We start from the raw sequence: 18,280 nt of genomic DNA on the forward strand, positions 1-18,280 counted from the left end.
TGCCTGCATGAATCTAGATGGGACGCCAAACCCAGTAACACAGGCCCTTTCTAGAGAAATCAAACGGGGGATCCTAGTTGGGAATGAAAGTAAACTGCCCTGATTTTCACTTGTATATACAGAGTAAATTAATGTGAACTGGAGATGGGCACAACTTTGGGGGATATACAATCTTACCAAGAGCAGGGAGCAGATCACTTTGGAAGCCTTTGGTCTCTCAAGACACCTTAAAATCTACTGGGCAGTTCTGGAAGGCTTAACTGGAGGTAAAAGGCACCACCTAGGGCTTCCAACCCTTGAGTGTCCTCTTGTATCACTTCTCAGGCCTTTGCTTTTCAGCAAAATCCTCATTCCAGATGATGATGATGATTTTGATAATCCAAGATAGCCAGTGCCAGTCAAATCACCCCTATACACAGGTCAACTCTTCTGAAAATTCACTTGAGGGGAAAATCACACATTCAAATTTTAATCCCCCTATTCAAAAGTAAATTTCGTATGTGAGATTTATCACACCTCAACCATGGCAAAAGTTCTAATTAGAATATTCACCACCTAAAACCTGGAGAGTTCATGTACAAGTCAATGGCAGAGGTCTGTTGAGTCATTTGGAGATGTAAATAGCCTTCCTGAGATTTTTTTTTTTCCGGATAAAAACTCAATATGTACAATTCGAACATGCTTAAAATACGATTCGAATTTCGGGTTGGAACTATTCGATCGAATATTAGACATTCAAATTTTTTCTTAACCTCCCAGTCGAATTGTGAGTATATTCAAATTTATTAGAGTTAAAAAAAAAAAAAAAACGCATTACCCAGAGCTTTCTGGGTAATGCGTTTCCAGATAACAGATCCCATACTTGTATATTAGTTTCTGCAATGATATTAGCTACTGAACTTTTGTTCTAGTATTTTTCTTTTGTTTATGTCAAGTATTCTTAGCATCTAGCCCAGACCCCAAAAATACATCCCAAAGCAGTTTGGGGGGTCTCCGTGATCCCCTTTACTAATGTGAAACTTTTGGTTTTATTCGTTTATCTGACTATATAGATCAGGGGAGCCCAAAAGGTAGACTGTGATCTACCAGTAGACCTTTAGCTGGTGATCAGTCAATAAACTGTCAATCATCCTCCTGTTTCATACTTTTCATTCAGATATTTATTATGTCGCTGTTACATAGAAATAGTTGTTTGTTAAATATAGCAAAATAAATTCTCTCAAATCAATATAATTTTGAAGTCATATTGTCCGTGGAACAGAATGCTAACCATGTATGGATTTTTATGGATGTAGATCATAATGGGACAATATCAATGTCAAAGTAGACCTCACATTAGTAAAGTATGGACACTCCTGATATAGATGCTTTGCTGTGCCCCTTTCTCTAAAACATGAAAACTCAATGATACAGTTATTGCTTAACAATTTTTCCTAAAACAGGTATGGAATCCGTTATCCGGAAATCCGTTATCCAGAAAGCTCTGAAATACGGAAAGGGCGTCTCCCATAGACTACATTTTATCCAAATAACCCAGATTTTTAAAAAGTATTTCCATTTTCTCTGTAATACTTGATCCCAACTAAGATATAATTAATCCTTATTGGAAGCAAAATCTGGTTTATTTAATGTTTCCATGATTTTCTAGCAGACAACGTATGAAGATCCAAACTACAGAAAGATCCTGGATAACAGGTCCCATACCTGTAATGTGGTATGCTGGTTGCACGTTCACCAAAATATATCAAACTATTCAGAAAAACATCTGCCACATATCTGACGAACAACGCTTTTTTATTTCTCAAAGGGGGTTTCTAGGATTTGTGTTTTGTCTGCTAATGGACATTTATACACTACAATAGTTCTACCATGAAAGAAAGGAGACATGGCATGAATATTTCAGGCTTGCTATGCATCTAAGCGAGTGCTTGTATTGTTTGGCAGTGAGGTAATGCTGTATACAGTGTCATGTCCAAAGCGGGAAACTATTTTGCAGAGATTTTGTCAATAAAGTGTAGTCAAGTTCTGATTCTGTTTGTCAACCAACCCAAGCTGTCAGTAATCAGGTTTAGATCTAGGTCTACCAAAGTATCTCCCAGATGGCCTGGCTATTTTGGCATAGGTAATACTAATTATTTCTTTCTTGTTTCCACCATTAGCTTATAATACCTAGACCATTCTGTGATGTCTACAGCCACTTCTTGGTCAAGAGCATCCCCTGAATGTCTGGTGGACCCTAGGAGGCCCAGGACCCTAGGAGGCCAGAGTAAAAAGCAACTGTTTATGTAGTCTCAAGGAGTAGAATTTATGCTTAAGATATGTCAGTAAATTATTCCAAAGGAGTATACGTCAAATATCATAGTTTGTTGGTGTTTCTCTGCATCTGAGGGCTGACCTGCTGAATCAAAACTATATGGACATCCCCATGAGGCTAAACCAGAATTGGTCAACTAGAGGACCTGAAACCTGGGACCACTCTCACATCAGCTTAGAAATAGATAGTGAAAGATGGTATAGCTGTTTTTTAGGCCAACAGTGCAGACAAGATTGGGCTGATAGGAAATGTCTTAAGATGGCCATAAACGCAATCGAGGATTCGTACGATTTTCGTACCGTGTGTGGATAGTCCCGACATTTTAAATTTTTTCAGATTGGTCGTTTGGACGATCGGCCAGGTTAAAAGATTTGTTGGCTGCCGATAATATCACTGCATGTATTGCCAATCGTACGAATTTCGGTGGGAGACTGTCAACAGCTTTTGTCGGACATAACTTTCGTACAATTGCTGTAGGCGCAGAACATCGCTTGATATGTTCTTTTCTACTTTATTTGACCGGAATGGTTAGCGGCAGGTTCGGGAGATGGGGAAGTCCAATTGTTCGAGGATTCGAAGATCGGATCTTTGCGTCTATGGCCAGCTTTAGGATGGGGTCCATTGGTGAGTCGTCAAAATGGAACTATCAATTTATTCTTTAGCATTCTCTATGTGGATGAGCATTAGCAGTACTGAAAATGGCAGAGATAAGATATTTTCAATCATGAGAAGGGAGGAATACCATATAAGAATAAACATACATTTAATTAAAGTAAGGATCGGCAGGGATTACCTTTCCATTGCAGTCAGGGGAAAAAGGATTTCCTCAGTAGGTGGTTGGGTGAATATATGTGAGATATGCGATCTAGGGCTATCTAGCTTATTTTTACAGCTTGAATTCTTTGCAGAATCATAACATAAAGCATGACAAACTATAGGGTGTGAATCTGGTTACAGTTTGTTGTTGTACGAAAAACGGAAGGTTCATACGCTAGGGGTGAGCGCTAGGGAATTTTTTGGCAGGCATTCAGTGGAAGGTTAATTAACAAAGGACTTAATGCTGCAAGATTCCAAGGTACAACCCATTTACAGGCAGTATAAATTCCAAGCATTCTCGACGCTGCTAATGAAGAAATATCTCGGGTTTGCAAGAAAAATCAGCTCGGATTTCGTAATACCGCTGAAACCAACGTTTGTAAACATGTTAGTTAGAAAGTCTAAAGTGCAGCTGCCCAGAATAATATTTACATTAAAATGGAAAATGTTTTTTTTTTTTGAAAATGGAAAATGTTCCATTTGGAAAGAAAATTGTTAGATTAAGAATTTTTAAAAAAAAAAAAATCTTGGAAAGGACCAAATAAATATTTTTGCATTTGTGACTCACTGTGAATCAATTTTTTTTTTAAATAGAATCAATTAAACATTCTGTACTGTTTCTGAAATAACCAAGTTACGCTTCACCACCCCCCATCTTAGCAACATGTCTCTCTTCGTTATCTCTTAATATAGTAGGTGGGGTCAATTTTTAATGATTAGGGCTAATATATACTTTAAGGGTCATGGCAGACACTCAGAATCAGGGAGATTAGTCGGCTGGCGTCAAATCTCTTCTTCTTCGGGGCGACTAATCTCCCCGAACTGCCTTCTGCCAGCTAGAATGTAAATCGCCAGCGGGATGGCACTCGGAGTGCTTCAGTTTCCGAAGTCGCCCCAAAGTTTCCTTGTGAGACAACTTCAACTTCGGAAAACGAATCGCTTCGAGTGCCATTTCGCCAACGATTTACATTCTGGCCAGCGGGAGGCAGTTTAGAGAGATTAGTCGACCAGAAGAAGAGGAGATTTGTCGCTGGGCAACTAATCTCCTCGAATCTGAGAATGTGCCCTGACCCTAAGGAGCGGTGGCACACTTTTCCTAGAAGATGTATTAAAGCTCAATCTTTCAAAATAACCAGCTCTCGTTTCTCTGCATGCAGGGTGTATGCCAGTCATTTATTTTGTTTGTGCTTGAATCCGTTATTTGAGTGACCTCTGCTATACAAGGGAGCCCCCCTGAAAGATGTGTAAGGGTAAGGGCACACTGGCAGATTCGGGGAGATTAGACAAATCTCTTCTTCAGGGCGACAGTCTCCCTGAACTGTGGGACAGTGGGATGGCACTGGCGGCATTTTGTTTTCCGAAGTTGCCTCACGAGGAAACTTTGGGCGACTTCGGAAAACTAATTGCCGCAAGTGCCATCCCGCTGTTGATTTTTCATTCTAGCTGGCGGGAAGGCAGTTTGGGGAGAATGTCGCGCCGAAGAAGAGGAGATTTGTCGCAGGGGAGACTAATCTCCCCGTGTGCCCTTACCCTAAAGGTGACCATACACGATAAAATCGGATAGGATTACAATGAAGAGAATGGGTGCCGATGAGTCGTAGGAACGCATCAACTAGCCAATATGGTCCTCGATTGCAAGATAAATAAAAGCTACCCGATCGATATCAGGGGGACCCGATGGAAGCCCCCCCACAAACAGGCAGAAAAGCTGCCGAATCGGTCTAAAGGACCAATATCGGCACATTTAATCTGCCCGTTTATGGCCACCTTTAGACCTACATGTCAATCAAAATCTGACCAGACCTCAGCATGAAGAGAGTATGATGAGAGACAGGTTGCAAAGAGGGAGATACTGAAGAGTAACCTGATTATTTCATAAATGGTACAGATTTTTTAATTTTATATTGGGAAATTTTCTTATTTCAGTGAGATGAAGCTCATATTCTATTTTAATTTTCACAATAGTTCCCCTTAATAACATAAAAAACTGGTCCTTACATTCAAATGGTTTAGGGGCTGCTTTAGACTATACCGACCTAGGCAGGATATCTTGAAGGATTCCCCCATTTATCGAAGCTTTTTAGAAAAGGATGTTTATGAGTTGACACATTTATTAAAGGAAAGACCTGTGCCAATTTGTCAGACGTGTGTTTGCCTGCTTTGTGCAATCAAACGCCATTCTGTGCTATGGTACCACACCCTTCTTTTTCTTCTGTTTATATATTAAAAAAACAAATATTTGGGATGTTTTACTTAGCTCAGCACCACCCTTTTCATTTTCAGTCTTTGCTTGCTTGAATTTTTTTTCTTTGTGTGTTTTTTTTCTCCTTACCATCGCTAAATTATTTTTAACCACATAGGATGGCTTTGCCTCGTCTTCTATTGTTTCATAAGGGAATATAAAAAAAAAATTACATTTGTTTGAAAGCATTTAAAAGACATTCCATTGACCTTCTGTTATTAACCCTATGAAATGATGGTCCCAGTTAACATACTGCAGAGAAACCCTTAGTAAAAGTTTAAAAAACAAAACTATAGGGACTGTCAAATGTCTTTTTATTGTTGTATATGCAATATAAGCTCAAAGCAAACCATGTTATGATCACTATTTCCCAAATGCTTATTCGCATAAGTACTAGAGATAGATTTACAAATGCCTCCACCATTTTTTCCTTTATCCCTCCTTAAAGTTATAGCCATGTTTCACATTTAACAGTTGTCTGTACATTGTTTGCTGCATTGTTGGTTACATTTCCACTGGAGAGTAATATATATGTCTCTATGTCTCTATGTCTCTATGTCTCTATGTCTCTATGTCTCTATGTCTCTATGTCTCTCTCTATGTCTCTCTCTATGTCTCTCTCTATGTCTCTCTCTATGTCTCTCTCTATGTCTCTCTCTATGTCTCTCTCTATGTCTCTCTCTATGTCTCTCTCTATGTCTCTCTCTATGTCTCTCTCTCTCTCTCTCTCTCTCTCTCTCTCTCTCTTCTCTCTCTCTCTCTCTCTCTCTCTCTCTCTCTCTCTCTCTCTCTCTCTCTCTCTCTCTCTCTCTCTCTCTCTCTCTCTCTCTCTCTCTCTCTCTCTCTCTCTCTCTCTCTCTCTCTCTCTCTCTCTCTCTCTCTCTCTCTCTCTCTCTCTCTCTCTCTCTCTCTCTCTATATATATATACACACACACACACAGGTATGGGAAAGATCCTTTATGCTGAAAACCTCAGGTCCCGAGCATTCTGGACCTCTACTGTTACTTAGACTTCACAGTCCCTTCTCCCTGTGACCCAAATCCAATAAAACCATATAAAAGCTAAAGCCAGGTCCGTTATTTATAGTTGTTTTCCTACAATTCTCTTACTCACTCATTCTCCTTTTGCCTTGTTTAAAAACCTCTACCATTATTGGCCCCCTTTCCACTAAGGCAGTCGAGTAACTATAGAGGAAGAAGACCCTTAGGCGCAGGGGGGCCACAACTGTGGGGTCTACTTCCTTTATAGCTAATGAAAAAACCCTCTTCCCCAGCCGCCCGCTCTTACCCAGAGGAAGGGGGAAGCAATTAGGGCAGAAGTGGGTGGAGTCGAGGCGGTACATGGGCGGAGGCAGGAAGTGGGAGGGTGGATGAGGATCAGAGTTCGCTCCTCTGAAGATTTTTTTGCGGGGGGGATCCAGTGCACTCTAGTTACGCCATTGCAATAAAGTGTAATAGATCACTCCAGGGGTCCCCAAACTTTTTTCCCTGTGACCCACATTCAAATGTAAAAAGAGTTGGGAAACAACACAAGCATGAGGTCCTTGGTGTGTCAAAATTAGGGCTGTGATTGGCTATTTGATAGCCCCTATGAGGACTGGCAGCCTACAGGAGGCTCTACTTGGCAGTACACCCGTTTTTGTATACAACTAAAACTTGCCTCAAAGCCTGAAATTTAAAAATAAGCACCTGCTTTGAGGCCACTGAGAGCAACATCCAAGGTGTTTGTAGTGAGCAACATGTTACTCCTGTGCCACTGGTTGGGTAACACTGTATCACACCACAGAGTTTGCACCAATGGAAATATCCGCTCACAAAACCGTGTTTTGGCTACTGTTGCCTAATAATGCCAATGGAACAGGTAATACTGATGGTGGAGTGCCTTTGTTCTAGCTTCTGTTATATAAATATCCCTGAACTCATGCATTAAAGGAGACCCGTCACCCAGTAACGTAACTCCCGCCCCCTTCCGAACCAGATTATCTGCCCGGAAATTGGCAGTGCGCGAGCAGGCAGGGGGCCCTGGCCCAATTGCACCCCCTGCTCCCCCGGTAGTTCCGCCACTGCCGTCACCCAAAAAATTATTCAAAATCCTATTTTATCACTTTAGTCAAGCAAAATGAACTTTAATTACACTATATAAATTATAAGTGCTGAATGGAAAGTGAAAGTAATTGTCTGCCCCGCCTCAATGCCGCATAGAGGAGGGGCAGACAAAATTTGACAGCTGAGATTTTCAAATGAATGAACAGCTATGAATGCTTTAATAAAAAAGAAATTGGATTTCATGTTTAATTTGAAAAGGACTTTCATTATACAGCTTTTTGTGTCTGGGTGACAGGTCCACTTTAAGGTCCTCTATAAACCATTAATTAGTTAAAGCCATCACTGTTCACCCGGTCTTTCTAACAACTGGAAAACATTATGATTTCATTTAAAGAAAAATATTTTGCACTATTCTGGGCTCTTGGGCTCAAGCCATGAATATGTATAATAAGCATCATGTTCTCCAATGAAAACAGCACCACCAACTGGGTGGTGGTTTGTATATTTTTTTTATAAACCCTGGATTGGAATTACTGGTATTCACATATGTCAGTTTCATATTTTGGTGGTACACTCATAAGAGAAAAATAGCAAAGCATCATTTGTTTTTGGCCGAAGTGTGCTTGGTCACAGCAGATATACAAGTGGTTCTCACAAGGGTCTCTCTCTGGTTTGTTAGTGGCTCTTGACTTTGCAAAGCCATGATCTACCCAATATGAAGCTTACTCCTAGGAATGAAAGAGGCTTACTTTTAGAACACGCTGACCTTGAGCAAATAAACCCTCTCAGCAATGTACTTCTGTCTTTTTTCAACTCAGACAAGCCTCACCATCTATAGTAGTCAACATGCCTTGGCCAGGCTCAGAAGATTATTTTAAGCAGAGCTGCTACATTACAGTGACGGGTGTTTTAAAGCGATAGAATAACATTTTCTCCTGTGAGAGGCCAGGCAGGACGCTAGGTCTCCTGGTAGATAAAATAAACTAGAAAACCTATGGTACCAGGGCTCGGAAGAACAATTCTTTGGTGAGAGTCTGGCATGACACTATGGGGCAAATTCACTAAAGGGCGAATTTTCACCTACAAAGGCTTTGCCCCACTTCGCCAGGCACAAATTCGCTGCCACTACACTAATTCACTAAAATGCAAAGTTGAGTTTCTGCAGTCGATCCGAAGTATCGGTAGCGTTGATCCGTCATCGCGAGCGTTTCCTAGTGAACTTTTGCCAACGTTCGTTTCTGCCCAGCAAAACTTTGTACTCTTACGCTTAGGTCAATTTGAATAGAGCATATAGATCGTATAGATGTCTTTATTGCTTCAAATGCTTGAAGTGACCGCTTGTTATTACAAAAGTCCAAGGAAGCAAAATAAAGACAAAAGAGATCCTAGATCCGCTAGACATGAGCTCACCCTAAAACAAATGTGGCATGCCCATCAAATGGTTGAAAAAAACCAAAATTTTTAACTTTTAAAGACAATCCAACTTTAAAATATGAAGAAAAAAAACGCCAGCTTTTTTTTTTTAACAATTTTTATGACTTTCCGGCATTCAGGATATGATGTCACTGACATAAGATTGAGGAGAATGTAGCATCATCTTATCAGTTCGCCAGGTCTAAGCTGGTGAGGGAAACTAAGGCGAAAGAGGCAATGTTTTGTAAAAATTCGCACTTTAGTGAATTTACAGAGTAACGTTCTTTCGCCTGAGCGAAAATTCGCCTGGCGAGAGCGAGAAACTTCGTTGGCGATGTACTCTTTCACTAGCGAATTGTCCTTTAAGCCTGTTAGTAAATTGGCAATGTCCCTGCGAATGGTATTTCTGGCTAATTTTCACTAGCGACAGCCACTTCACACTTTAGTAAATCTTCCCCTATGACTCTTGCAGTGGCGGAACTACCAGGGCCCGCACCCCCTCAGGGCCCCCCGGCAGTTCACGCGCCGCTAATTCCCAGCCAGTTCCGGGCGTACGGAGGGGGCGGGGGGCCCGGCTGCGCGTCCTGCGCTTCTGTGACATCAGAGCTAAGTGGGTCAGACATATGCTTTATAGATAGGGAGGCAGGCTGGGTTAAGTTCGGATGGTGAAGGCGGGGTGCGAGTTAACTTTCTGTCAACCCGCACATCACTACTTGAAATCCATAGAGATCCCGACTGCTTGATACCTGCTATTAAGTAAGAGCAATCAAAATGCCACATAATTATGTAATAGCCTCAAAACAATGACAGTGCAAGTGATAAGAATGACTTAAAGGCCACTGACATTGGAGCCACTTTTGATCGCCATACGAAACAACCCAGACATTTGGGGTATACGAGTCGGGGGCAGACATCATAAAACGGCTGCGTACGCAGATCTACTATTTTTCATCACTAACCCTATTATTTCAGTGCCAAACCTAAACAATATATTAACTCAATTTGGAAAGGTGAGCAACTTTAAAATTGCATGCTCTCAATATTTCAATTCCAGCACAGAAAATTCAAGGCATGTCTCAAAATTTCCCATACAAATGGGCCTTGAATAATATTACATATCTAGGCCTTATTATGTCCAAAGACTACAACACTTGGGGTGAACTAAATTGTGGAAAGCCTATTTTAAAAAAATGAAGCGGATCTGAGAAGATGGAGACCTACCACACTCTCCTGGTTCCGCGTATGAATGTTATAAAGATGAACGTATTGCCCAAACTGCTATACTTGTTCCAAGCCCTCCTGATTAAATACCCAAACAACTGGCTCAATAAATTTCAGACAGCAATTACCAGATTTATTTGGCTGGACAAACATACCAGATTACGAAAACGAATACTGACCAGACCCAAGGCCTTCGGGGGCACATATCTGCCAGACATCCACCAATACTACAGCCATCCTGAACAGGATAGTGGACTGGTCAGACCACCTCGACAATAAATTATGGATCGAAATAGAACAGCAAGGAACCTCAACTCACCTCCTTCATATACCATGGATCAACAAGAATCAACGTCGGCTCTTAACCAAAAAACATCCCCTGCTACATCACACATTACAAGTGTGGGACGATCTACAATGAACAACAAACCTAACTAGCCATCCGTCCCCCCTGATAATCACGAATAACCCAGATTTCCCACCGGCCTTGAACAGGGAGCAATACAAAACATGGCTTATCGACGACCAATTGCAAATAATTCATCTCCTAGATAAAGGTACCATGGTTACCAGAGAGAAACTAGAGCAACATCGAACCTTCACCCCGCTTATGCACCTCCAATATAGCAAACTTAAACATTTCTATAATACACAAGGTGGGGATTGCGCATTTGGCCGGAAACTTACGAAATTCGAACAGTTATGTAACAGCACAACACCGCCGAGGCACAACCTCTCTGTAATATACAAGACTCTAACAGGCCCACACACAATGCTGGAACTGCCATTTATTAAAGCGTGGACTAAAGACTTGAACATGACCCTCACAGAAGAAGAAACCACTGACATGGTTCGCACTCTAGCACAAAGCACTAGATGTAGTAGGCTACAAGATCTAAATTACAAAATTCTGACAAAATGGTATTATACACCCTCCAAGCGCCACAACATATATCCCAATACATCACGTCTATGCTGGAGATGTAAAAAGGAAGAGGGCACTTTGCTTCACATTTATTGGACATGCCCCTTGATCAAAGTATACTGGGATTCCATCTTCCGTTACTGTCAACACATTGCAAGAGGGGGAAACCTGAATGACCCTGCCTACTCCTTACTATTTCATATGCCCCCAGATGACAGACCACAATTCAGCAGTACTGCCCTTCCACACCTGTTAAATGCTGCAAAATTATTGATCTCTAGATACTGGAAACAGCAGCAGACACCAACAACCCGAGAGTGGCTACTTAAGGTGGAGGAGATCAGACAACTTGAGGAGCGCTCAACGCACACTACACGGCCCAGTGGTTCATATGAATGCTCTTTAAAGGAGAACAGGAATATCAACAACTGATATATTACATTGCAGTAGACTAGTTTGGGGAGGTTCATGTTACCTTCAACTGAGTTTTCTCCTACCCATCCTTTCCCAACCTCATCCCCCCCCCCTCACCCAGACACCTGGTTTTCTGTAAAGTTAACTAACTAAAGCCGCCATCAGTATTGAGGTTTTATGTATCAATGATATTGAAAGCTTTGAAATACATTTCATGTTTTGAACATTTATGATTGTAAAACCAGTGATCATTAATATAATTGAAAGAATGACTTAAAGGCTCTATTGTGCTGGGTGACATCAAATAAACATGACGTGTCAATGCTACTGCCCAAACCTTCTTGGCAACACTGATTTATGACTGGAGAGTCAGCAGATGGCATACGAAATAACCAACAATCCTGTCCATTTTGCCGGCCAAGGTGGCCTTCCTTCTGCTGCCGCCCCCCTCCAAACGGCACTCGCCTTTTCAGTGCTGGAGGGGGTCCACATCACTAGAAGAGCAGAATTTCCGGGTTGAAAAATGGAAGCAGCATTTTTGCCGCACCTGGCAACCAAGGGGGCCCTACCGCCTAAGACGAGTCTCTCAATTCGCCCCATTCACGGAGGGCCCCTGCCTTTCGCACAATTAGAGATGAAAAGTGGTTTGCGAAAGCTGCCAATAATTTAAAAAAAAAACATTAGGTGCTTGAAATAAAACAAATCTCAAACAAAGGATTTGCTTTCATTTCATGGAAACAAGATCCTCCGGGAAGGACCAGATTTACAGCTCACAGTAGCAGCCACTGTTTCAAAACAAAACCAGGAGGCAGCAGCATCATCTTTCTCGGAGGGGATTGTAGCGTCATCCATCTCCTGGTAACTCACAAGGAAATTAAGGATTTGACGTAATGAGCCAGGAATATTTTCAAGCAAGGATTAGAGATTGGTGGGAAAAGGTTGTAGCACTGTCAGTTGTTTGCTTAGATGATGGCACCTCTATTTCAATTACAGAGATAGCGTTCAGCCATGTACCATTGAACAGAATATTGGATAAGCTCAAAACCAACATATTAAAACGAAAGAAGAGGATGCGTCACAAGTGTACATCACTGCTACATGAATAAACAAACACATTCCCTATTTATAAGACATGATCCTTAACTTATAAATAGGCAGTGAGTGAATTTTACACATTACTGGAATGCTTGCCTGTACAGAGGTGCTCCCCATAAAAGGCAACAACAAGAAGCTTCTGTTTAAAGGAGAAGAAAAGTCATTTTTACTTGGGGGTGCCAAAAGTAAGGCACCCCCAAGTGATCGCATTTTCTTAACCGAATCCCCGGGCAGGTTTATCTATCAGGAGAAAACTGCATCGGCCCGGGGTTATTCCAGTGAGCACCACGGAGCAATCACCTTCCTGCTTCTTCTTTCTTCGAATTTCCCGAGGCAGACGCATGATCAGTAGAACAAAATAGCCGGCTTATTCGTTAAAGGTCGGCTTTTCACTCTACCGTGCATGTGCAGCAGCGAGAAGAACGAAGAAGCCGGAAGACGATCGTTCCATGGTGCTCACTGGAATAACCCAGGCCGGTTCAGTTTTCTCCTGATAGGAGCATCCACCCGGGGTGTCATTTAAGTAATTGCAACACTTGGAGGTGGCTAACTTTTGTCAGCCCCAAGTACAACAGGACTTTTGTTCTCCTTTAAACACAAAATGGTGCTTAGATTGAAACAGCAATATGGTAGCTTCCACTCATAACTGTAAATATAGAGAGGGATAATAGCTGTTGCAATGTCGTAATATTCTTGGGTTTCAACAACTGTAGGCTAATGTCACATATATAGATTTGCCATTGTAAACATTTCATTAGCACAGTCACCATGACACAACACCAGGAACAATCCCACAGGAAAATCTATTTAGCCGACTATAAACAATCCATAAAAGTTATTCACAGGATTTTCATAGACCTTGTGTTTTTGTGCCTAATTTGAGAAATGTACATAAGTTTACAAACTAGCATTAATTGCCTTTAAAGAACAATGAAAGCTGAATTAATTAGTCGGCACGCTTAAGGGCTTTAGCACACGGGCAGATTCGGGGAGATTTAGTCGCCTGTGACTAATCGACTCTTCTTCGGGGCGACAATATCCCCGAACTGCCTTCCCCCTGCTAAAATGAAAAATCGCCTGTGGCAATGCACTCGCGGCGCTTTGATTTCCGAAGTCGCTCGAAGTTTCGTTGTGAGGCAACCTCGGGTGACTTTAGAAATTGAAGCGAAGCGAGTGCATTGCCGCAGGCGATTTTTCATTTTAGCAGGCGGAAGGCAGATCGGGGGGATTGTGGCCCCGAAGAAGAAGCGAATAGTCGCCAGGCGACTAAATCTCCCCGAATCTGCCCGTGTGCTAAAGCCCTAAGCTGGCCACAGACACACAGATATTACTTTGTTTTGTATGATTTTTAAATCGTCTGTGGACGTCGGCCTGACAATTTTGATATCATGGTGATATCGTTTAGTCGATCGGTTAGATTAGAACATTTCTGTCAGGTGACGATAATATGCATATCCATGGGCGACTATCACTTTATTTCTGGGACGTAACTTATATACGATTGCTGTCAATTAAAACCAGAAAATAAACGGATATGTTATTCTTTTTCTGCTTATCCTACAATATAAATCTGAATGGTTAGCTTTAGATCGTTACATTGAATGAATGATCACTATCCGAGCGTTCATCGTACAAGTACTAATCCAAATATTTATACTTTACTTTCTACATAGGGACAACTGGAAAATGTAGTTTTAGCTGGTCATCCAGCTGCAAAAATTCCATCAGGAAAAAAGAAATCATCAAATTAATTTACTTGGGGTTCCCTGCAGTGAATTCTAAATGTTCCCTTTCATTAAATAACCAAGTTGATATTCAGTTGTCAGATTGGGCCTCCAAGAGCCCACCAGAAATTCTGCCATTAAGTCATGCAACAATTAGACGGAGACCATGTAAGAATATTCAGTGATAGTATATTGTGCCAAAGAAGACGACAGCTGTTTCCACTGAACCGCAGATAAAGACAAGCCAAGTAAATATTCCTCTTACAATAAACCTGACAGTGATCAGCCCACTTATCAAGTGTAAACTAAGACTACATGAGCTTCATCTCATTTTAATAAGCGTGTAATCCCAACATACAACATAAAGACGAGAAAAAGCAAAGACTTTTAACTAAAGTATAAGAGCAAATTAGTGCAAGGGTTCAAAAAACAGTAAAAGCAATATAATGTCACCAAAAGTTCTCTTTGACTTACCTGTAATATCGAGACTGTAAGTAGGTTGAACAAACGGTCTTTGATACATAGCTTGCAGAGCCGAAGTCGATTACTTTCACCCTGTAAGGCTGTCTAACAGGATCCACCAACATGATATTTTCTGGTTTGAGGTCAGCATGAATTAATCCAAGACTTTTGAGCTTTTTCAGTGCAGTAGCCACCTGCTGCAGGATGGCCCGAATAACTTTTAGGGGCAGAGGGCTAAATTTGTTTTGCTTCAAAAAGTCATACAAGTTTTGTTCCAGCATCTCGAAAACCAAGCAGGTATGGTTCCGATGCTGAAAGCATTCGTACGCACGCACAAAGTTAAACTCATCCGCATTCTCGTTGCTCAGTCTGGCCAGGATGCCCATTTCAATCTGCCCTTGACGCGCGTACGAAGGATGATTCTTCAAAATCTTGACTGCTACCACTTCATTCGATCCTCGTCGCCAGCACTTGACTACCTGCCCAAAGGTTCCTCGACCCAAAAAGTCAAGCACCTCATAGGTATTTTTGACCGAGCACAAGACTTCATGTAGCATCAACTGATAGTCCCCATCCCCACTTGCTGTACTCGGCTTAGAAGTTCCAGTGGTTGCCACAACAGTCACTTGGTTGGCTGCATTGCTTGGCAGCATTGCAGGCAGTACGGACAGCTCATCAACGATCTGCATGGTGCTCTTCTGTTTTTCAAAGTCTTTACTCTTACGTTTTAATCCACATCGTTGATGAGCATCTAACAAATCTGACCCACTCTCTGGCGTTCCAACTGTAAATGCTCCCTTTGGTTCCTGCTGCGCCTGCGCTGCGAGGTCCCCTGAAGCACCTGTGTTGGTGTTTAATAGGACAGGACTTGTCTTGGACACAGCGGCCTGGTGACGAGGTCTGTCGGATGTATTCTTTGTCTGGAAAGGAGCCCTATTCTTGTTTGATGGTTGTGCAAATCCAATGCTTCTAGCATTCAGGTCTGTCCGTTGGTAGCTCCTTTTGTTATACAAACAACTGCGTGGTTCAACTTTAAGTTTCTTTTTACTACAAAAGGCACTTGACTGGGTTTGATAAACATACGGTGGATACACCAAAACTTGCGAGGCCATACCTGGGGGAAAACAAAAAAAAAATTGAAATGTCTAAAAAGCATTTCAAGCAAAGTAGGAAAGAAAATCGGAATTACAAAGGTGTGAAAGTCACCTTTCAGGCAACATAGCAAAAACGGACAAATCCTAGCACTACTTGTTATAGTAATAATGATCACATATAAAACGTCAGCAAGATACCAACAAACATCATTTCAGAACACTTCAATCAATTAGACATAACAATCTGTATACACTGACATAAACTGCATTTTTTTCCCTGTATGGAACACGCCCTGCAGGTGTGAGTGTACATAAATTTCTTGGCTTTTTCTCACCTAGCTTCTCTGAAGTCAATATCAGCTCACCTTTGCAATTTTTGTCTTGCCCTTGCTCTATCTAGTACATTATAAACCTTTAAAAAGATAATGGAGTATGAGGGTCAGTCTGGTTTAGCAGAGATGAATTGACAAACAACTCCAGGCACAGATCTCAGGCTTAAATTTTAGCAGGGATTTTCCCCCTCTGTTGATGTCCCAACCCATATCCCAACCCCTCCATTGACATCACCATCTATATCTTGCCCATTGCAGTAGTCTGTGCCTAAACGCATCTCTGCTGTCATCATTAATTTGGGGGCAAGGTAGGTGGAAGTTTTGAAAACGTGGAATAAAATACTGCACAGAGGGGGTTGGGATAAAGCAAAGGTCCACCTACTAGACAGCCAGGTAGGAGTCATTAAAAAGCACTCTTTGTAGTAGAGACTCCTCCTTATTCTTCTTATAGGTTTTTACATAGATCCAAAATATTCCTTTGCTTATGCACAATCCTCAAGGCTATACTGATATTTACACCAGTAACGTCATTAAATTAATTCTAGGAACAAATCAGAACAATGGATATTTTAGCTTCTCTTTAGTAAAGGATATATGGCTGCAAAGAAACTACACTTGGTGCCTTATTTATTAAAGTCTGAATTTATCTGATTATTTTAAGCAAAAACTAGAATCCACTATTGGACCTTATTTATTATTAAAAAATTACAATTTATTCGGATCAGGGACAAACATGAAAAAAAATCATTTTTTTTTAGGGATTTTTGATATTTGTGGAATTTTGAGGATTTTTGCATGAAAAGTCTGAAATAGCCGGATTTGCGGACTACAGAAACTTCCAAATAGGATAGGGACCTCTCCCACTGACTTATATACAACCTCGGCAGATCTGAGATGCTGGATTTCCAGATTCAGCCTTTTTTCCACCCTACGGGTATAATAAATCTCGAAAACTCCCACTAAAATTTCAGATTTTATAGTTAAAAAAAAAAAACTCAAATGTTTAGAGTTTTTGGGATTTGGACTTTAATATATAACCCCCTTGAAGTACAAGTCAGTCACTGGTAATGACTTTTCAAATAATGTTGTCGGGCAGGAGATTTGCTGCATAATGGCCCGTACCTAAAATCTGTTGTATTTGCAGATTTTAAATCATCTTGAAAACACAGGAACTAAGCGCTATGTGTACAATCAGCTGATGAAACAGGAGGGAGGGTTTACAAACAATTTTTCAATGTTTGACAGCTCATTCTGCGACTTTCACAGATATTTGTCTAATCGTTTCCATACTAATATTGGATTTTCACACATGTATTATTTTATGGGAGCATGTAAAGCAAGCCCTGAAATGATTATCCCTTTTCTTGCATCACTGCCTCTCATAATGTAGCAAAGCAATGCAATTACGACAAGCTCAAAGTCTACTAAGAAAGAGCTCAGGGATTATAATGTATATGAAATGCAAATAAAGTGCAAACATGTTAAACATGGTGTTTAATTTGTCTTAAAACGGCTTTACATATAGAAACTGTAAAGCAGCAGCAGCTTATGCCCAAATGCATGTGTACGGGAAGGCGAGCTGCCATATTGTTTGTTCCAGCAGAGATGTTTTCCATAAACCGGAACATGACCTAAGTGTTTTTGCTCCTAGAAGTTTCCATTGCTCTGGTGTTCTGTTTTATCTAGAGAGAAACAAGTTTCATGACATATGGTCAAGTAGATTAGCCATCTGTGTGGCCAGACCTAAGAGAAAATTATATTTAAAGGAATGGTCCTCACGTAGACAAAGCGATCGAAGGTTTATGACAGTAACCTAATTCTTTTTATGGTTTATTCATTTTCATACACCAACCATTGTTCAAGAGGATTTAATAAATCAAAAAAGAACACGTAGGAAATATCGATAAAAGGAGCAGAAAACTATATAACAAAATAAACCTGTTTTTGAAGCGTACATAGCAACTGGGCTTCTGGCACGTAACGTCAAGAGAAACCAATGCACACGGCTGTTATTGGTAAACAAAAGCTGTGCACACAGGGCAACTGTTTTCCCTTTTGTGACTACTGTTGACAAAGAACACGCCATATCAGTTCTGTTCCATGGAATGAATAACATGGAAAAATGAGCCTCTTCGCAAAATGAAAAAAGCTTGGTTAAATTGACTCTGAGAGCTGATTTTCC

The 18,280-nt window shown here is 41.0% G+C and overlaps 1 protein-coding gene across 1 annotated transcript in view; it reads right to left on the bottom strand.

The window, feature by feature from the left end:
- The window catches only part of hipk3.S (homeodomain interacting protein kinase 3 S homeolog), an 87,970-nt gene that overhangs the window by 54,693 nt on the left and 14,997 nt on the right, over positions 1-18,280 (bottom strand). Inside the window, exon 2 of the mRNA XM_018260148.2 lies at positions 14,685-15,786. Within this exon, the coding sequence (XP_018115637.1) occupies positions 14,685-15,786 (1,102 nt within the window). The remainder of the gene's footprint in view (positions 1-14,684; positions 15,787-18,280) is intronic.

Source organism: Xenopus laevis, chromosome 4S (assembly GCF_017654675.1).
Source record: "Xenopus laevis strain J_2021 chromosome 4S, Xenopus_laevis_v10.1, whole genome shotgun sequence".
Lineage (NCBI taxonomy): Eukaryota > Metazoa > Chordata > Amphibia > Anura > Pipidae > Xenopus > Xenopus laevis.